Source organism: Megascapheus bottae, chromosome 29, assembly GCF_031878675.1.
Source record: "Megascapheus bottae isolate mThoBot1 chromosome 29, mThoBot2.hap1, whole genome shotgun sequence".
NCBI classification, from domain to species: domain Eukaryota; kingdom Metazoa; phylum Chordata; class Mammalia; order Rodentia; family Geomyidae; genus Megascapheus; species Megascapheus bottae.
In genome coordinates this window covers 6,032,536-6,055,106 of record NC_143537.1, presented here as the reverse complement: position 1 = coordinate 6,055,106, position 22,571 = coordinate 6,032,536, and the positions used below count along the sequence as shown (strand labels likewise).

At 42.3% G+C, this 22,571-nt stretch overlaps 2 protein-coding genes across 5 annotated transcripts in view; one reads left to right on the top strand and one right to left on the bottom strand.

Moving 5' to 3' along the window:
- Ebf1 (EBF transcription factor 1) overlaps positions 1-22,571 on the bottom strand; it is a 386,167-nt gene that overhangs the window by 173,140 nt on the left and 190,456 nt on the right. The window lies entirely within an intron of this gene.
- Positions 3,904-4,150, top strand: LOC150044575 (DNA-directed RNA polymerases I, II, and III subunit RPABC4-like). Its single transcript, XM_090321072.1, has 2 exons — positions 3,904-3,960; positions 4,031-4,150. Exons 1-2 carry the CDS (start codon positions 3,904-3,906, stop codon positions 4,148-4,150), a joined length of 177 nt encoding a protein of 58 aa, XP_090177198.1.

Genomic DNA, 22,571 nt, shown 5'->3' with positions numbered 1-22,571 from the left:
ATAGAACCATGCACAACTAGCATGAATATTTTATGAAGGCTAAAACAGCCCTCAGAATGAATCATGGAGAGATGAACACACACACACACACACACACACACACACACACACACACACATGCACACATGCATGCATACACACACACACACACACACACACACACACACACACACACCACAGATATACCAGCATGAGGCAGCTGTGACAAAATGGTATGCCAAGACTCAGCTTCTTTTTGATTCTTTTTGATCCCTTTAACACCTTCATTTTATAGACAGGACGTCGATAGTTATATATATTCTCCCCACCCCCCATTCTGGAATTTCTTTCTTCAAATCCAAACACAGAGAAGTGCAAGAGTGGATTTATCAGTGGGATAGAAGAGCTTCAGTGGAAAGAAGAGCAGGCTATTTTTTTAATCCAAACCTGTGCAAGAACATTTCAAGTGATTTAAAAAAAAAAACCTCTCCAAATGAATTGTGCAGGAAAAGTCCAGAATTCCATTGCACCAAGATTAAAGTGCTACAAGTCAATGTATGACTTAGGTAAGAACACACATTACTTGAAAAGTTCCTTGGTGCAAATAAGCTTTTATTTCTAATTACTCCTTAAGGAATACCTGTAATCCTGGCTTCTACTATGTGGAGAAGACAAAACAAGTATTACAGAGCCATAAGCCTGAGCAAACAAGCTACTATATTTAAAGCAACAGCACAAATGTCATGCTCGGTTAGGAAGGAATCCTAAGCTACTTCTGGAACCAAAGAATCTGCACAGTGGGAAAAAAATAGTAAAATAAAATCATCTGAATTCACATCTTGTTTTCTCTGCAAAATGCATTTGTAGTATTTGAATAAGAGTTAATATTCATTTGAATTTTACAATGATCAGAATTCATCTCTTTCACTTGTCTCTCATTTACATCTACCCAGATAATATCCATGTGCTTAAAGGATACATCATTGCTTACCTGAAGTCAATTTTAGTATAATTCACTTTCTTTATTACAATCTAAAACTATAAAGACTTTCCCCAGTCTGAGACGAATGGGATTTTAGGATGCTAGGATCTTAGGATAAGAAAGTATCTTGAACTGGGCACTGGTGGCTCGTACCTGTCATCCTAATAACTCAGAGGCTGAGATCAGAGGATCAAGGCTCGAAGCCAGCTCAGACAGGAAAGGTCATGAGATTCTTATCTCTAGTGAACCACCAAAAAGCCAGAAGTGGAGCTGTGTTTCAAAGTACAGAACACTGACCTCGAGTAAAAAAAAAAAAAAACAAGAGCCAGTACCCAGGCCCTGAGTTCAAGCCCCTGAACATACAGATACACACCCCCCACACCCCCCCCCACACACATACATGAAGGGGGAGGAGAAGGAGAAAATCTTCTAGATGGCCTCTAAGATATCATTTGCCCCAATGGTTTTGATTTGCAGATCAGAAAAATACAACAGTATTAGCAAGAATGGAAGTTGAGTGGGGACATTCTCAGTGGGCCACAGTTACTCAGGCAACATTCTTTGCAGGCTCAGTCTCCTTTATCCTTGTAACACTTCTAAGAGGTAAGTGTCATGATTGTCCTCTGCTAGAATAATGTGGAAACTGAGGCTTAGGGATGTTTACTCTCCTTCTACCTTTAATACCACAGCCTTATTGGATACGATTTATTTGATTGTTTTGGCAAGACTGGGGTTTGAACTTGGGGCTTCGTGCTTTCTAGCCTGGCATTCTGCTACTTAGTCATACCTCCAGACCTATTTTTCACCAATTATATTTTAGGAAAGTACCTCACGCTGCTCATGCCTGATGCCTCCTCACGCTGCTCATGCCTGATGCCTCCACATGCCATTCTGTGCCATTCAGTTGCTGCTGAGATTACAGACACATACTACTGACTTCCCTTTGGTGAAGATGGAGTCTCACCAACTTTTCTTGCCTTGCTCTGGAGCCATGATTCTCCTAATCTCATCTTCCCCATGTAACTTGGGATAAGAAAACAAACCACTGCGCCTAGCCATAGGTTGAAAGGGGGTTTAGGGGGTCTTAAGAGCTTTCTTCTGCCTGGTCTAGCCTCAAACCACAATCCTCCAGATCTTGACTTCTCAAGTAGCTAATGTTTACAAGCCTGACAGGGACTCCTGACACTACTGGAGACACGCTTGCATGGCAGGGAATAACTATTGGTTTCACTGTCAGACTTCCCAGCTAGGGAATTGCGTTCCACCTTCCTCTGCTGCTGTGTGGATCACTGAGGCCAAAGTAAAGAAAGTATATGCTCCTACCTACTAAACCACATGAACTTCAGAGTAAACAGTGCTTTTCTATATGGAGGATTTGGCATGATCCTATTTTTTTTCAGTTTAAGCAGGTCCCAGTGTCTGCTTTCCTGGCATGTTCTTCACATTGGAGGTGGAAGCAAGAAAAGACTTTGAGAATCTTTCATTCCTAAGGCAATCAGCCACCATCCAAGCCCCCTGAAGGCTTTGCTGAGGAAGTACAAACCATCACAGCTCCTGTCCCCACTTGTGCCTCACTAGTGAATTTTCCATAATAGGAGAAAAACGCATGCAGGTCTTAGGACAAGGGTGTACTATCCTGGCAGAAACAGAATTATCCTGGTTTTTTTGTTGTTGTTGTTTTTGGTTTTTTGGAGTTTCCTCAAAAGTATGTCTGGCCTCACACAAGGTCAGAAAAATGAAACAAAACAAAACAACAACAAAAGCATGCTCTGTTATATTGTAAAAAACTAAGGAACCAGCAACAGAATTGATTGCTAGCATGTACTGGCTTTAAAACTCCACCACCTTCCACTTCCACTGTGCCCAGATTGACTTCAGAGATTCTGATCCTGCAGCGATCAGGCCAAGCCTGAGGAAGAAGACGTTCAGAAAAGGAAACTCAACTAAGTGAAAAACACCACTGCCTGGACCCTGGTCTCTTTTCTTCACTGAGACTCCTGAGAGCTGCAAAGTCATTTATTATTTACAGACACCTGAATGGGTTAATTTTATCTTTTTTTTTCTTTTCCTTATTTTGACAACCATGTTTATCTTTGGAAAAGGCTAGCTGAGGTATGGAGCGACACTCCAGCGCTAACTGCTAACACATGGCAAAAATTTCTCTCATACTTGTGCAGTTAGGCAGGCCAAGATCAACACCACACGTTTGATTTCTCCTCATCATGAATTGACAGCTTATTTATCTCCATGGAAGAACTTTCTAAGCCCTTTAGGTACCCGGACAACTTAGGAGGCATTCAGTCTCCAAAATAGTACTGCTTCGGAAAAAAAATAAAACAGAGATGAAATTATTTTACTGCTAGTTGGCTCTTCTCCCCCCTAAAGAGACATCTTGGTGACCCCAAATTATGTCAATACTTTATAATCAAATATGACAAATGCATGCATACAGGTCCTCTTGCCAGTTGGTATTATACAGAAAAAAATCTGTTTAGACAAATGCTACCCCAGCAGCACTGAGTTTCATGATGATGCTACACTTTTCATGGATTCCTTTTCCAATAATGCTCAGGAAGTCTCATTACAATAATTAGGGAAGAAGCCATTTCCGTGTGTCATATCTTACTTTGGAAAATAATGGCTTCCGGTGCCTGTAAAAGCAGCAAGAAATAGAACACAACTGCCAACTCCCAAGCCATAGGGCAAAAAGAATATTAGCACCACGCGGCTGCTTGTGTGGGACCCAAACCCAGAGCCATTGTGTCGGGCTCTCATGCACAGCAAGCTTGCCGCTGTTTGCCGGAGGAGATGTTTATATCCATCCGTGTGCAATCAGAACACAACCCAGACAGCCATAGCCGCACGATGCTGAGATGGGATCAGCAAGCTTGGTGGGAAGTTTCTCCGAGTTTCCTGGCCTGAAGTTTTTCTCTGGATTAGCAATGGACACCCAGAAGGACGTTCAGGCTCTGAAGCAGCAGTCCATGATATATCTGTGTGTGTGTGTGTGTGTGTATGTGTGTGTGTGTGTATGTGTGTACACATATCTGTATATCTATATAAATGTAGGGGGAATGTCACAGGGAAAGTGAAATAAAATCCGGAGATCCAATCAGATGCAGAAAATGCAGATACAGAATAATGTACAAGAAAAAGGATAAAAGATGGGTGGGTTTTGATGCTCGATGATTCATGGAAATCCAGGAGTGTCTTCATTTTACTTGCATTTGCTCCATTAATGGTACTTATTGTTGGTATCAATTAATTTAGTACACTTACCTTATGGGTATAAAACTGTGTACATAAGATTTTATTTCATGTGAAAAATGAGATTGTATTTAGGTATCAATACTTTGTATAAAAAATGTGTTCGATTATATGACCTATGTATTCTGACTCATAATGAAAATTAAAACTGCTTCCTCAAAAAAAAAAATAAGGCTGTACAGAAAACAAGAGCAAAGTCAGTAGATAATGCAGAACTAAAAAAAAAATGTATTTTTTCTAGGAGGGAAATCACCTGTAGTTTTGCATCTAAGAGCAATGAGAATATTGGAATAGGAACATGAGTGGGGTGGGGGGAAGGAGGAAGGGGAGAGGTAAAAAGGAATTGAAGAAAGCATATGTGAACAAGAGAATTGGTCTTGGGGGCCAGAGAGGAAAGTTTATCAGCTAGATTGAAGCTATCTCCAAACAAAGAGTTTCCAAAGTCAATGCCATGCCCCATTTATCTTTTCTTCTCTCCCTCTCTCCCTCTCTCCCTCTCTCCCTCTCTCCCTCCCTCCCTCCCTCCCTCCCTCCCTCCCTCCCTCCCTCCCTCTCTCTCTCTCTCTCTCTCTCTCTCTCTCTCTCTCTCTCTCTCTCTCTCTCTCTCTCTCTCTCTCTCTCTCTCTCTCTGTTGGTTGTAGGGCTTGAACTCTGGGCTTGAGCGCTGTCCTTGAGCTCTTCACCTTAAGACCACCCCTCTACCACTTGAGCCATAGCACAGCTTCTGGTTTTCTGGTCGTTAACTGGAGCTATGAGTCTCATGGATTTTTGTGCCCTGGGTTGGCTTTGAACCACCATCCTCAGATCTCAGCTCCTAAGTAGCTAGGTAACACGTGAGCTACCAGCAGCCTACTCTATGCCCACTTTTCTGAGAGAATATTTCCCCTAATACCCTAGTTTCTGGCCTTCATGACTTGTGCTTAGCATTAACAACAGAAGCCATGCAGTGAGTACTTTACTGGAGGCTAATAGTAAGTGTCTCGGCTCATCTCCCAACCCTATGAAATGAGGTCTGCGCCCACTGTGAGTTCCTGCATTGTTTTGTCGGGGGACAAAACTCCGTCATTCGTCCCAGGTCATGCATTGCCATCCTCAGCCTGGATAAACATTTCCTCACAAATTCCCCAAGTCTAGCACATGGAGGAGGAAAAGAGCCTCACCTCATTACATATTTGAAGAGACAGTGCCCACTCTTCTTCTGTCCATTCCACAGCCCATGAATGGCTCTGAATCAATGATGACAGGGAGAAGGGCTAAAGTAGAAAGGCCGTACATCCCCCCCCCCCAACACCGCCACCATGGTGGCTGCCACTGTGAGCAACTGGCAGGCACGAAGGCCCAAGGCGAAGGGATGTGTCAGGTGCATCTGGCTAAGAGGCTGTTACCAGATAGGGCAAAGCTCAAAGAGGAACCATTTTGCCTTCATGTCTGAAGGTGAGTGGGTGAGCCAAGAAAGCCACCCAATCAATATCACAGCCACTTGTCAGAGCAGATTACACCAAAGATCATGCAGGAAACTCAATCTCAAGCTGCCCTGCCCCCTCATTTGGGGCGGGAGGGGCGTTTTGTAATCCTCACAGTTGAGAAAGATACGAAAGAGCAACCCACTGGCAGGCTGGAGGCCCAGAGGCTCTACCAGGCTGTCCTCACCAGCGAAGACTGGCTCCCAAGGGTTAAGTATAAACATGGCCGACTAGAAACTCACCACATGAAACTCAGCTTTAATGGCGGTTAAGTGAGGCCTGTGACCCTAACTACTCAGAAGATGGTGGTTCAAGGCCAGCCTGTGCAAAGAAAAGTTCACAAGGCCTTAATCTCAGCCAAACACGAGGTGCGGTGACTGCCTGTGGTCAGCTTAGTGGGAAGAAGTCTAAGTACTGAACTAGACTCCATGCTGGTGTTGGCAAAAAAAAAAAAAAAGTCAGAACTTTATCTCAAAAATAAGCAGAACAAAATAAAGCTGGAGTGGGGCTGGGAATTTAGCCTAGTGGTAGATTGCTTGCCTAGCATGCACGAAGACCTGGGTTCGATTCCTCATTACCACATACATAGAAAAAAAGCCAGAAGGGGTGCTGTGGTTCAAGTGGTAGAGCTCTAGCCTTGAGAAAACCCAAGGACAGTGCTCAGACCCTGAGCTCAAGATCAGGACTGGTCAAAAATAAATAAATAAATAAATAAACAAACAAATAAATAAATAAGGCTGAAGCTAAAGGGATGGTTTAGTGGTTCCTGCCTGGCAAATATGAATCCCTGAGTTCAAAGCCCAGGACTACTAAAAAAAAAAAACATTTTTAATAAAAAATGTATACCTGACTTATGAACTAGTAACCCCTCCGTATATCATCTTTATAATATCAATAAAAATATTTAATAATAAGTTAAAAATTCATCAAAGGGAGCTGGAGGATCACAGAACCCAAAGTTCAAAACCTAATAACAACAAAGGAAGAAAATGAGGAGAATCCACTAGAAATGGAGAGGAAAGGAAATGTAAAGGACTGAGATTCACTTGCTATCCACCGGGCCATCAAGCTGATTCGGTAAGGGACGTGCTGTACACACAGACCCCAGCCCAAGCACACACTCACATCCAGTCTGAATTAACATATGTACATATTTGTTCAGCAGACTCCTTTAAAGTCCTCTCCTTTCTCAACACGATGCATATCAAAATGTAATACACAAACTCAGGGAATGTCCCCAGCATTACATTAAAATAGCTCACTGGCCAACAGATGGCAGCTTAAACAAATCGCTCGCTGATTTAAGTCAGACCACGGGTCTGCTGGGTTGTGCACGTTTCTCACACAGAAGTTGACTGTGAAACAAAGTCAACTTCAGGACTCGGTTGTTTGGAATAGGAAGGGGAAATTACCAAAAAGAACATTTTTTCCCCTTTGTTCCTGGAACCCACGGTGATTCACAAGCAGGGACACCCCTCCCTTCTGCCTGATCTAGTGAGTTTAAATCACTAAGGTGGAAATGTCATTCACCCGGGGGGTTATTGATTAAAATAAAGAGCAGGAATGTTTTCTGCATGAAGCTTGCTTCTGTTGGCAATGTTGTATCATTTAGATACTGCAAGGAAAGGAGGAAGAGGAGGAGGAGGAGGAAAGGAGGGGGGGGAAAAGAGAACCAGGAGGTAAAGGAAAGAAGGTTCTGAACAGTCACAGACTGGGAATAAATAATACAAAGAAGCTTTCTGGCCTGAGGAGGAAGGCAGAGGTTGGCATTATTTTACATTAGAAACACTTTGTATTCAAACCGGTAATTGATAGTGGTGGAGTGTTGAGAGAAAGAGCCACTTGCGTTCAGGCAGGCTGCCCTGCCAATCAAACGCAACCTTTCTTTTTGAATGAATAAAAGCTTCATTGCCCTATTATGCTGATACAGTCAGACAGGACTAAAGTAGCCTGTTTGTCAAGTTTATGTGCACTGCCCCAAGCTACTTAGATTCTGATGCTTAAATAATCCCTTCAAAATCAGCCCTGATTTGGGATACTTTTTTTTTTATAGACCAAGGCAGTGTAAATTTTACCCTGCAGTTGCCTGCTGCTGGGCCCAGATGGGAGCTGGAGGATCCTCTATCTGCTGTTGAGCAAGGCAGACATTTGGCAGTCTTTGTTTACAAGGAAGGATTGGTCCAGAGGCTGTCTGAAGCTTGCAGACATCCCCTGTGCCCAGCCCTGCAGAAACTCAGTGTGAAGTCTCCCTACTGCCCCTCTTGTAAGGGACTGGGGGATAAAAATAAAACAAAACATCAAGTCCTAACTATTATGTACTGAAAGAAGAAGATGGGGCTGGAGTTGGGGAATTTTTTTATTTGCTTCCTTGGCCTCAAGTCTTCTAGTCCCTCTAGTTAAACACAACACACACACACACACACACACACACACACACACACACACACACACACACACACACACACACACACCTTCACAGGTCTATGTGCCTCTAACATCCCCATTTCTGCATAACAATGCACATGACAAAACTGCTTTGTATTTGCAAAGGAGTCCAGACAAACAGTGAACATGTAATCCAGGCTGGAATAGATTTATCAGGCTTCAAGGATTATTGTTTGCTGAGAGATAGTACACACATTACCATTTCACAGTTCAGCTATGACATTATTAACCTACTGTGCACGGATTTTTATTGCCAGATTGGTCCATTTATCAAAAATAAGAGAAACTCAAAACCCCATAAGGAAGTTAACATCTCAGGCAGGCTTGGTTTTTATTTAATGCCATTAATCTATCTATTTACACAAGAGCAAGAAATAGTTCATTTAGTAATGTTTCTCTATTTGGTATAAAAGCTATGAGACAGGGAGAGATGCAAGCTTGTGAATGTCATGGTCACTGACACAGAACAAAACGAGTGTTTTTCTCCTTAAAATGAATTGGAGGGGCCGGGAGTTTGGCCTAGTGGTAGAGTGCACAAAGACCTGGGTTCGATTGCTCGGTACCACATACATAGTAAAAAGCCGGAAGTAGTGCTGAGGCTCAAGTGGTAGAGCTCTAACCCTGAGAAAGTCCAAGGACAGTGCTCAGCCCAGGACCGGCAATCAATCAATCAATCAATCAATCAATAAAATGAATTGGAGTCCCAGGAGCCTGCTGTATATGCTAGGGGCTCAGGACTCCACACACGAAGTGTCCTGAAAGTTTTAAACATCCAAACCAGAAAACGATGTTATAGCAGGGTTCCTCCAACCTAGATGTCCCTCAGTTGATGAGTGGATCAACAAGATGTGGTATTTGTACACAATGGAATTCTATGCTGCTATCAGAAAGAATGACATCGCCCCATTTGTTAGGAAATGGAAAGACTTAGAAAAAATCATATTAAGTGAAGTAAGCCAGACTCAAAGGAACTTAGGCTCAATGGTTTCCCTCATTCGTCATAATCAGTAGAAACCTTGGGCTCTACTAGCAGAGATTTGCAATAGAGCAAAATCTTGATACATAAGGACATATAATGTGAAGCTAATTAAAAGGACCTCCAGGATAGTGAAACAAAAGCCATATAATGAATGATTGTTGTCCTTAATGTACTATGTTGTCTCTCATCTCCTTTGCTGTCCCTTGTTATCTCATATTGGTATAGTATCTCACTTTGTTATCTAATATATTGAATTTATTTGTATTTGGATATTTGAAATTTGATAGGGAAGGGGGGAAAACCAAGATGGGTGGGGGGTGTGGGGGGGGGAGGGAAATGGGTACCAAGACATGTGAAAGGGTATCAATGTATGTGAATTAACGCACCTTCTATCTGGCAAATATCATGTAACCCTTTTACTAATTACAATAAAAAAAAGAAAATAAAAAAATCAATGTTAATAAATTATTTGATAAAAAACAAAAAAAAAATAAAGCAGGGTTCCTCTTAATTACTTTGTGAGAAGATTAAAAGAAACAAAAACATAAAGTGCAGCGTGCCAGTGGCTCACATCTGTGATCCTACCTACTCAAGAGGCTAAGAGCTGAGGATCAAGGTTCAAAACTAGCCTGGGCACACAAATCAAGACTCTTATCTCCAGTTAACCAGCAAAAAGTCCAGAATGTGGCTCGAGTGGTAGAATGCCAGTGATGAGTGCAAAAGCTAAAGGACCAAGCCCTGAGTCCAAGCCCCAGGACTGACACAAAACAGCAAAAACAACAACAATCATATTCAACCATAAGCAATGAGCCCTTATAATAAAACAAGCGACAGGAAGTAAGGCAAACAACTCAATAATTCATAGAGACGCAATTGATTTTAGCCTGCAAAGACAGTTGTCACTTGACATATCTTCTCTATCGAGAGGTTTTCCCAGGACACAGACATGCAGGAAGAAATGTTGGGTGGCAGAACGCTGACACTCATGCAGGAACTGCCCAGCTATGCTAGTTGGATACAGGTATCCACAGTGATAAGCAGAGGCTTTGAGAAGAGAAAGAAGTGGTCAGATCACCTCCTTCCTGTTTGCCCATCTTTCTTTTGCTTCCTCCTTCATTTCTTTTACTAGAGAAGAAGACGGGGCCCCAAGCCCATCTGATGTCAGCAATTATCATGTATGCAATCAGTCATTGCTTCCCTTTGAAACAGGTAAGGGCAAGAGCAAAAAGGAGGCTTTCTATGGAAAGATAAAGGCGCGTTCCTGCTTAAAACGCATATAATGCATATACAGATTGTACATATGTACATCTTATGTATACTTTATATCCATTCGCGTGTATCATGTACACAGGGATACATGTGTGTGCATGTTACATACATGTACATATGTGTGTAGTTACACATGTGTATGTATATACCTGTGTGCATAATATTTGTGTGCACACACAACTATGTATGTGTATACACAGAAAAGCATCAAGAGGTTTTTGTAAGAGAAATGATCTTTTTGTTATATATTGTATAGACATTAGGCATAGATATGATACTTATAAAAAAACAAATGTCCCTTTGCTTTCATGGACACTGACATGTACACACACACACACATACACACGCACATTATATTAAAAGGCACAGTGTTTAGGTGACAGAGTTCACAAAGCACACCGTCCACCACTAGACATGTCTGTCACAAAGGCCCCGAGTTCTCTGAGGGGGTCAGTTCTCCACACACGCAGCCTTGAATGGGCCCCAAGGACTGTGCCAGCATCCACATCACCCCTGCAGCCCTTCTCAGTCCCACCTGGCACGTGGGAGAGTGGAGGATTTGGCAGGTGACACAGCTTGCTTGACCACGTGGTTGATAGGCTTATGATGTGTCCGACTCCAGAGCCTCTTACCACTGTCGTAACCTGCTTCGCCCTGGCCTGTGCAAGGAGCCAGTGTGTGTGAGGAGACAGAATCGGCCCCTGCCCTGGAGGAGAGCCCAAGGTGGTATGTGCCAACCCAATGCCGCAATCAACTAACACCAACCCCACAGGGGAAGACGTGAGGACACATCTGGTGAATCCTGGCTGAACTAGAAGCGGAGACTTCTGGGTACTGTGTGGGCCAAAGCACGCACACACGGTCTGACTTTTCTACTGCACACGTGTTCAGCAGGGACTCACTCAATGGCCCTGCACCCCTAAAGTATCTGGCAAAGCACCGTCACTGAAACCTTAACTAATGGCTGCTGTCTCTTCTGAGGTTAGGTTGGCTTGGGGAACAGAATAGCCACAGTGATGTGAAATCACGTGTCATCTCTCTGCTTGCAGACTCATACAGCAAAATGCGGCATAAATCAGTGGCAGTGGAATAAAAGAGGATTGAAAGGCCGGAGAGCTCGGGTTATGTCTGACCCTGCCAGGTACCTGATTTTATCCTTTTTTTTTTTTTTGGCAGTGAGAAGTATGAGTCTACTGAGTTCTTTCAACATGTTGGATCAACTTCTCAAATTATTTTAATCTCACTTTTCTTATCTCTTCAAATGAGGATAATGTATTCAATGAACACCTATTTAGTGCTAATGAGTAACCAGGCACTCTGCTTGCGGCTGGAGATAGGAATGTGAAAAGGAAACAGGGAGTAAATGAGAGTGGGCCCTGACAGACAGCTGGAGGGCTGTGAACCAATGCCAGTGCCCGATATGTGGCACCACTTGCATACAACAATGTGCAAGAGACACACTCAGGTCAGCTTCGGGTCAGGGCAGATATGTCATCATAAAAGACTTCAGTCTTGAGATCCTAAACGTGAGCAGGAGGAGCTGTCACCAGAACCATATGACCACTCTTCCTCTTATTTTAGGAGAGGCACATCACCAGCATCATGATCCAGAAGGAGGAGAAACTCAGTCATGGGGAAATGAAGCAAGTTATCCAAGTCTCTGAAGGGAAGAGCTAAGATTCAGAGACCGGTGGCCCATCCTAGGGACATCGATGCTGGCTGGCTCATCACCAAACGGAGGGTGGCAGAGTGTTTTATGGAATAGAGTGGCACCAGCCTGGGGAGAAGGGGTGCCCTCTTACACCAGCAGGGCACTCGGGGAGGATGAAGGCTAGGTCTGTGATTCCGTGAAGGATCACGGGAAAGAGAACCCATGCACGGGCTAATCACTGAAGACACCATAACCGCCCGTGCGTCCCAGCACAGCTACAGGGCAACGGGGAGGCACTGAGAGAATGAGGTTTGGGGAGCCATACCCCTGGCTGCCTTATGAAGACAAATTAAAGTGGAGGCATGAAAAATCAAAAGGGGAAACCATCAGAGAAGAGTCACAGTGATGGGGAGGAGAGCTAGATGGAGGCAGGAATGGAGATAAGAGATGACAGGCTGAATGCAGGTGGCGCCCAAGTTTTGTGCTGAGGGAACTGGCTGGCAGTACTGTTGATTCAGTGACCCTGAGACAATTGGCTAAATTATGCTCATTTTCCAGGGCATTGTGAGGAACAGGCTTGGTAAAAGCAACAACTACCCTCACCATTTCGGCTGAGGGATAGGGAGCGTCTGCTATGGACCAGGCACTCAGCTTGTACCGTGTCCAGCATTCGTGGGGGGGGAAGCAAAGGCTGATGCTGCAATAATTCACCACCTCTGCCCTAATTCTTACAAGGGACCCATCGGTGCCTGCTTTGCAGAGTCTCGGCATGGATACGGCTGCTATCTATGCAACACTCTAGAAAAAAAAAGCCATCACTTGAGGTTCTTTCTGTCATCAGCATCTCACCTTGGGAAAGTTGGGCGGACCAGCGGTGAAACCGCGACTTTCAGAAAGCCCAGCAGACGTTCTCTGAATTGGCAAAACAAATACTGGTCTGGAGCCAAAGGCTCTGTGTCTTCCAGCAATAGTCATCAATAACTGACAGAACTGCATGTTATTTCTGAAGTCTAAGAGTCCAAGATAGATGGATGGGCATTTGCTTTGCAATGCTGAAGTCAGGTCCAAAATAAATAAATAAATAATAAATAAAATAGCACAAATAACATCTCTTAGACTAAAGCATTTCTGTACAGACGTGGGGGTAAATCAAGGTCTTCCCTTCTACAAATTCCACTCTATCTTAAGCCAATTGGAAGGAAGTGATGTTTCTAGTTCCCTTTCAAAACAACAACAATAATAAAACCCATCTAATCTTGGCCCAGCATCTACATAGAACAGTACTGCTTCACTGCTGGGAGATTAATTTTAAGAAATAGCTAGAGCCACCTTGAGGGGGAAAAGAAGAATATTTGTTTTAAATTACAAAACACAAATAGGAAGGCAATCTCCTTCATAAAAGCAGACTTGCTATTACATGAAAGACACCAGGCAAACAGAAACGCCTATTTTTCAATGACCCTGTTTTTGAGCATTCAGCCTCTTTCTGGCATACCAAGTAAAAGAAATTGGGTCTTAATAAACTTTCTGTTGACGACTAAGCCAATAAATGGCTTCTGCCCTGCTGTCCTTGTAACTGATTTTAGATTTAGACAACCATATGTCCCCTTTTTGGTTTGAAAAATATGCTCTAAAACCTCAGCTACTTATAGAGACATCTCCATCAACAGCTTAACCAATTTGTTTGGCCCTAAAAAAAAAAAAAAAAGTACTGCAAAGCATACCATCACTTTACCCTAAATGTTTTAAAAAATTTAGTTTTCAGTTTTACGCAACCACGCCATTGTGCATATTGTCATATATTAGAAATAATGCTGTTGGGTGACTGGGTCTAGAATGAGCATGTGTTATGCTAATAGCTTATCTCTGGAATGTTCTACTTATCAGAAATGGTTGTAACCTACTTTCCAAATTTGTTACCTTACAACATTGTCCTTATAGGGTTTTCTAGACAGTTCTTAAGAAAAGCAGAGGTAGAAGTGGTTGAATGACTAACTCTGTGTGTGGAACTCTCCCCTACACACCCTCCCCCTGCCCCCACGAGCTTCTCTATGCCTCGAACCTTCTTTTATAGACCTCTATTTATTTTCATCCCAACCCAGTAGTCTGGAAGTGGTTTCTACACCGCAGTACATCACCTGCTACGACTCGCTTCAGTGGAAAACCAGGTTATGAAACAATATATTTAAAGCATTTCATGTTTATGATTCCAAGAGGGAGAAAGTCTAACCTTGGACTCTAAAAAAAAAAAAAAGTTTGCCAACAAATTTCCAGGGGCAGAGGTGAAGAACGACGACTCCTGGGCTTTTGTATGAACTGCAAAATTCAAATGATTAACCTTGCCACTGGGTCCCCTTGTTTGCAGGGTAAAGGGAAGGCAGGATATTTTCTCTGCTTATGTATCGAGATCAGGGATTTGTGCTAGAAGGTGAAGGCTGGTACAGAAGTCTTTTAGTCAGCAAAATCCTACAAATTATTTATTTGATCTGGAAAGAAAGGCACAAAAGGCAACATATAATGACAGTTGCTATGACTGAACTCTTTTTCTATTTCTCCCTCTTGGTCAAGAAAATAAAGGATGCTGTCAAAATTTACTTTCCTTCCCCTCCCCTTCTTATGCATGTATTTATGTGTATGTGTGTGTGCATATGCAGCATATGGAATCAAGGGCTGCCTGAAAAAAAATCACAGTATTGACTGTGGCTAGTTAGTATTACGGATAATAAAATGTAACTGGGCCAGACTGTTTGCAGAGAAAGTCATGTGCATTCCTCAGAGACGGGAATGTGAAACGGGTATATAGCGTAAAGCTTATAAATCTACATAGCTCCAGAAAGCTTTCACACCCAATGTGCTAAATTTGTTCAGTGAGTTGGCAAGAAAAACATTTTCTATGACTCTATCTTTTCGATGTAAAACATATACCTCCACCAGAGCCTAATAAAAATTGACAAATCATACTACAGGCCATAGAGTTGGTCCTGATATGTTTTCGGGGGAGGAGGAAAGCCTGCAGTGGGGGAAAAAAATGTATAATCCAAAAGGTTTGGTTTGTGTCTCTTTCTGTAAGGATTTACTTGATCTATTCTCGCCAATCCCTCTTCATCCTTCCCATAATGCAATTCACCCCAGGCCATATTGAACAATTTCTTCTTGTCTTGGCCTTGCCCTGCCCATGTCTTTAAGCCATCTAATCCCTACTGACTATATGAGAGAAATTCTCTTACCATGTATCTGCCCCCTGGGAATGACCTACTCATTCCAAACTATCCCAACTTCTCATACCCTTAAAACACCACCCTTGAAACACAAACGTCACGTTACGCTGATTCCAACACTTCATGCATCTTGCCCCTTTTGTGCCTTCAAGATGAACCTGCTGGCTGGCCCTACCTAAGTCAGACGGTGGTTGTTACATGGTAAGAAATGTAAGGTTCTTCATAGGGAAGGAAATGGTGGGGGAGGGAACAAGATGATTGGGAGGAGTTGGGGGAGGGAAACAGGGACAAAATATGAGAAGGGGTATCGTGTGAGAAAGAATGCACCTACTACCTGACAAATGAAACTGTAACCCCTCTATACATTATCCCAACAATAAAAAAGAAAGAAACAGAAGGTTCTTCAAATAGCCGTGAAGGACAGATTTTAGCCTAAGTACTGAGAAGAGCTCAAGTTCATGATTGCTCTTGAAGCAAAGTGCTAGCAATTTCTCTACTTTCTAACTTTACAGACAGAGGAAATTGAAAAACTCATACGATAGCAAGCATGCAGAAAGCTTGAGAATAAAATGCATAAAAGACATTACCATGCTGAGCCGACACAAAACCATCTGAACTTCTGCTAAACCTAATTAACTGGTGCAACTAGACATCCAACCTTCCTGGCACTAGGAGAAAAAATGATTTGCTCAAATACACTTCCATTTTGCATATGAGACCCAGAGCAATTAAGGATATTTCTGAGAAAGTATCAGAAAGAGCTACTTGCAGACCCCAAAGCCCAAATCCTCCTCAATGGATTAAATGAAAATATGAGCTGCGCACTAGTGCCTCATGCCTGTAATCCTACATTCTCACAACGTGAGATAAGAGGATCCTGGAAAGACCAAGAAGCTCTTATCTCCAATAGACCAGCCAAAAGGAGCTGAGGCTCAAGTGGTAGAGCCAAAAAGTGCCCAGAAGCCAGGCGAGATTGCTCACACTTGTCATTCTAGCTACTCAGGAGGCTGAGATCTGAGGATCAAGGTTCAAAGCCAGCCATACACAAAAGCACCTGAGCCCAAGCCCAGGACTGGCAAAAACAAAACAAAAACAACAACAAAACAAACCAGAAATAAAATATGGAAGATCTTTATAAAACCAAAAATGTCATAACAGATACTATAAAGGATCAAACAATATTGTTTCTTTTTCCTAAGCATTCCATCCATCTACCCATCCATCCATCCATCCATGCATCCATTCATTCATTTGTTCAAACCCAGAGCCTTACAATTGCTAACCCAAGCCAAGTATTCTATCTTTATTTTTTTGAAATGTTTAATTCCTGATCTTCTGCCCCAAAGCTTTTAATTATATAATTATGCTTATTAAAATTACTAATAATTATGCTTTCTCACAAAGAAAACTAAAGACGGTCCCTATTTCCTGACTCATCTCAGAGTCATTACTGTCCTATTGAATACCAAAACCGCCAGCTGTCTACCACCTTTGTGTGCCTCTGAGAACCAGGCAAACTTCTCCCCAGGCCTGTGTTTGTCTTTGAGTTTGATTTTTCTTTTCTGAAGACATAGATATTTTCCCCGTCTAAACCCCAGGACACTAGAGAATTATCATCCTCAGTCGCTTCTCTCTCATTGTTACAAATGGAGAACTGAAAACAGCGTAATAGTAATTTCCTCCGGGTCACCGTATAGTCAATACTCCCATTTATACTTTTCGTCTTGTTTGCTTCTGTTGTTTTCTCTCTCCCCGGCTCCTCCTCTGCCACGGCGCTGCTAAGCCAGGCATCAAATACACCAGAGTTTTAGATACTGCAGCTGAGATCGTGGCTCTATCCCCTCTGGCTGGAGATGGGTCGCTCCTGAAGGGATAGGTTTTCTAGTTCACATTTTAAAATACAACTTTTGATGCTTTCAAGGCACCACGTCCTTCCTGGCAAAGTCTTCCTCGTGGCGGCCTCATCTGCTGACATTCAGTAGCCGTGTTCTGGCCCTGCGTTCTGGCTAGCGTCTAGGGGTACCGATTGGGCCCTTCTCCATTTTCTTGGCTCTGCTTAGCACTTTAAAGGCAAATAAACACCTTGACTCCTGGACACAAGGAGTACTTTCTGTCCATTCCAGAAGCGAATCCATGCACCAAATGCCGTCAGTCTCCTTTCCACAAAGAATCTCAGGCTGCTCTGCAGTCCCGGGACATTAAAGCTCATCATTCTCCACTGTGTCCACCCAGCTCGGAGGTGATGGCTTTGGTTTTATCTGAGAACCACCCTGCTGCTGCTGTTGAGCTTGCTTTCTTCTTGGGTTTTTTTTGGTATTTTATTTTCCTTTTCTGAGAGTTTGAACTCAGGATCTTGGAGTTGCTAGGCAAGCACTGTACTGCTTGAACTATGTGCACAACTTTTGGCTTTGTGTCCTTTTTGCGGCTGCTCTTTATTTTAGCTTTACCATACCCAGTCTGTATTTTGCCAGCTTCTGAAGTTACAGAACTAAGCACAGTGACCGTTGCTTTCAGGAGGAGAGCTGCCTAGGACAAGATATCCACCCTTCTTCTAAAGTGGCAAGTTCTCCTCCCCCTTCTGTTGGCACAGAAATGTGTGTGTTGTACCAGAACCCACACAAAAATAAATCCAGCCGGGTGCCTGTGGCTCCTGTCTGTAATCCTGGCTACTTGGGGGCCTGAGATCAGGAGGACTGTGATAAAAGGCCAGCCTGGGAAACAAAGTTCATGAGCTTCCATCTCAGAAGAAGGAGCTGGATGCAAAGATGCATCCTTGCCATCCCAGCTATGATGAGAAGCCTAAAATAGGAGGATCGCTGTCCAGGCATAGATACAGGAGGAAGTGAGATCTTATTGCAATAACAACCAGTGCATAAGGGTCAAGGGTTTGGCTCCATAGACAACTGCAGTGCCCCAAGATCAAACCCAAGAAGCAGCAAAAAAAATGAAAAAAATAAAGAAAGAAACTGACCCAGTGGCTCCTGCCCGGTATTTCCTTTGCAATCGAAGGAATGATGATAGCCCTGCTGTATCTAGAGGCCTCCCACGCTTGAGTCTCCACTTTGGACTCATTTTTGTACCTCCAGTGTATTTTTCTTCATGGAGCGAGCTAAATAGTATATGTGTGTGAGTTTGAGTGTGTATGTTTGTACCTTACCTCTGTCTGTATGTGATATTACAGACATGTATGTTGTATATATTGTATATTTTCATAACTCTCTCTTGGCTCAATAAATTTACCTTGGCCTCGAATATTCAAATCCTAAATATCTATGGATTAGGACTCTTTTTTTATAGATTTCTAAGTTTCACATTTTAACCGCATGATATCTCAGGGAATTACTGTATTCTGAAATCCACTCCCTTCACTCGACATGCAAGCATCTATACACAGACACACATAGTTCTCCTGCTCAGTTTAAAATTCTATCCTATGGTATTTCCATATTTTATTCTTTTACTTTTATCTCATGGAATCTAGCATGAGGGAGGATGGTACTTTTCCATTTCGCAAGTAAGAAGGGAAAAGTTGAGATAGAGGGATCAACCCTTGGTAAATAGGTACAGTGCTAAAATTTTTATTGGTATACAAACAAGCTCCCCAAATTTCCCTGATCAAGATGCATTGTACTCAAAAACTGACAGGTTGAGTTGAAACCCCTCTGGACAACTATTTAAAAAAATAACAAAAATACAATTACAAAATAACAAAAAAAATCCCCATTCTGATCAAACTTGATAAGACTTCCTGACAACATATTAAAAGAATGAAAAAAAGGAAGAAAAGGTACTTTGTTTCTATTCATATTCTTTATTATTTTTTTTAATTTCAAGCCATAATGATTTTACCTGCTCAGCATATACTTCAAGGTCTCTCTCTCTTACACTTGGACTTTCCTTTTCTTCACCCTTGTTTTATATATAAGGTTATTCTTTTGGTTTTTGTTGTTGTTGTTTGCCAGTCCTGGGATTTGAACTCAGGGCTTGAGCACTGTCCTTGAACTTTCTCAAGGCTAGAGCTCTACCACTTGAGCCACAGCACCACTTCTGGCTTTTTCCTATGTATGTGGTACCAAGGAATGGAACCTGGGTCTTGGTGCATGCTAGGCAAGTGCTCCACCACTAGGCTAAACTCCCGGCCCCATTTGGTTTTGTTTTTAATCAGCCCCATACTTTCTTCCTTGTTCATCTTTTCTAAACAGTTTGTGTATTACAGTATGTATACTTCTCCACAACCTCCCTGCCCACCTCCTTCCCCATTCATTTTCTATGATCTGCCTATAACCCATCATTTCTGGAATGGAGAATGTTTGAACATCTTTGAAAACCCATATGGCAAAATGTAATAAAAGCATTTACATTGTTTAAAAGAAATGAATGGCTTCCTCAACCACCAATTCCAAATTTATATTCAATTTCGAGAACATGTTATTAAATGTTTCTCTCTGTGTGTGTGTGTGTGTGTGTGTGTGTGTGTGTTTTCCTGGTTATAAAGGACTTGACTCCATGGCCTTGCAGAGGTGGGATTAGGAGTTAGGGCGTTAGGGCACTCCTTATAAATCAGTGTAATCTTCACCACAGGACATTGCTATATTGAGGATTCCTCTCTCCATTGCACATTTTCAATCACGCTACATGTTTCTACTTAGTAAGCCAGCTTAATTCCCTGCGATGTCACAATATTAGAACATAGCCAGGTTGGGAAAAGGGGGCAATCTGACTTCTCCTGTAAGTTGTTGAGCCTTTGGCACTTTTCAATCCTCGCAAAACACATGGGAAATCCCTGCTTCTTGCTTTTAATATGTCTTTCGATTTATTACATGAAGAACCTGCTCACTTAATCCTTGGCCAAGGCCAGAGTTCATCATCCTTCTAATAAAGGATCTTTACAGGGAGAGAAGAAAACAAAAATCACGAAATCAGATGTTCCAACTGAAGTATTTTCTGAGTGCATTCTCTACCAGAAAGACACAATGGGGCTGAGACTTTAGAGGACTGAACAAATCCAGTCCCATTTATCCTGGGCTTTATTTCTAGGTAGTTCAGCAGAGTGAGCAGACAGGCCAGAGGCTGAAGGCCCTTTGGGGACCAAATTACTGCTTCCAAATGGGTTTTGTGTTCCAGGTATAGAACAATATTCTCTGAGAACTGTTACAGAGATTTGTCATTCTTCTAAGAGGTTTGTTAGAGCATCTGAAATGACTGAAGCCTACATCATTAAGAAAAGAGGGTGAGCGAGGCGGGAAAGCTTTATTTAAAAGGTATTTCAAGTAATTTCTGCCCAAAGTATTTTTTAAATATCTTTTAAATATCTAGAAGGCAGAAGTTGCTAGAAGGAATTAACATGTTGTGTGAAATGCTACGGCAAAGGTGACAAGGCCTACAGGATTTGCTGACTGCATAGTGAAACCATCTTTAAATTCCCTATTCAGGAATATCAATATTGAAAGAATAGCTATGACTGGGTCAAATCTGATTTTCACCCTTATCCCCAACTTGGAATTGGGGAAGACAACATTACTGTTTTTTGTTTTTGCCAGTCCTTGGGCTTGAACTCACAGTCCTGTCTTGAGCTCTTTTACTCAAGATTAGTGCTCTAGAACTTGAGTCACACAGCTCCACCTCGAGCTTTTTCAGTTAATTAGAGATAAGAGTCTCACAGGCTTTATATAACTCGAGCTGGCTTCAGACCATGATCCACAGGTCTCAGCCCCCTGAGTAGCTAAATTTGCAGGTGTAAGCCACCGATACCCAGTGATACTTTTTTAAATTTTCTTTGATACCTGATAATCCTATTTACAAACATGAGAAACTATAAGGTACAGAGAAAAAAAAGTAAAAATTATCCTAATGTCTAAATGACTTTTTTTCACATTTATTGTTTTCTTCCCCCCCTTCCCACCCCAATATACACACCTTATTTTGTTCAATTTTCTCCTCGTAGTCTTGACACTGCCCTGGGTTAATTGGTGTTCAGAGGCAAGAACACAAGCCTTCTCCCTTTCCACACTTATTTGTGTTATTTAGAGATCAACTCATCCTTTCAATCCCAGGCCAGCCATCACGTCTTTCATGACCTTAGGGACAGGATTAGTTGTTCTTTCAAGATCCTGAAGAAGAGCAGAGAGTGAGGTAGGAAAAACAGGGGAACCCAGCCAGGCACTCTGTCGCATGGGCGGGGGTGACACACACAGGCCTTTCCCTTCTCACACCAGCCCCTTCACTGTCAACAGAGCTGCCCAGTAAGCAATGGACCAGTGCAGACACAAGCAATATAAAGTCCAAATTCCTTCACATCTCTCAGAGCTGAGTCCCTTCTCCCCACCAGCAGGAGGAGCCAGATATAGTTCAGATTTCAGAGTAATCAGATTTTAGGAGGTCAATGTGCTACCCACTTGACGCCTTGGGTGGGTCATGACATAGATAAACGTCAGTGAAACAGATAAATCCCACTTCCAAGGGTAGTCGGGATTTCCATGACTATGCAAATCCCTTTCAGTCTCCAAGAGCTGTGTTTACATTCCTTCCTTTACCAATTGAGGATAATGAATTATCCTTTTCTCTTACAGTATTCCAATAAGTCAACAGTCAGGGAGATGCCAGATACGAAATGTCAGTCAGCCCATTATTCATTAAGCATTTATTATGAGTGGTGTTCTCTGCACAACGCTTTCAGTTAATGCAAAAGGGGCACAACAATAAGATTTGTTGGGGTGCCTTATAATGATGATGGTGCTGATAATGAAACTAATAGTGTTTGTTAATGCTTCCTACACGTCCCACACCTTATAAGGCTATTCTACAATACTCAAGTATCATAATCTACAGACTGGGGATTAAAGACAGAAAGTCACCTATCCAACTCAGGGATGGAAGACAGTGTATTATTCCACTAAGGGACCATCAACAAACAAGCTTTTTCTGAGGGGAAGAAAGTAAACAATTCATATGGAGAGAGTGACTTAGGGGCCTGAAAACCCCACTGTGATCCCTGGGGATCACATTAGAAACCGTTCCTAGCTAGAAACATATCCAAAACCCGAGTTCCTCAACCAGCTGCTGAAATGCAGCTTCCAACTTCTAAAAATAAAAAAAAAGCTCATGATCAGCTGAATTACATGTTGGGAACTATTGACAGATATCAGGATTTTTTCCTCTGAAATGCCTTCTTGACAGAGTACCAAACAGGCAGAGGAGAGGAGGAAGTTTTAAAAAAAAATGGAAAGGAACAGAGAAATTCCAATTTCTTCTAAACAAATAAACTAGAGAAAAATCCAGGGTAAAGGCAGGTTGAACAAAGAAAGACCCTTTACACACA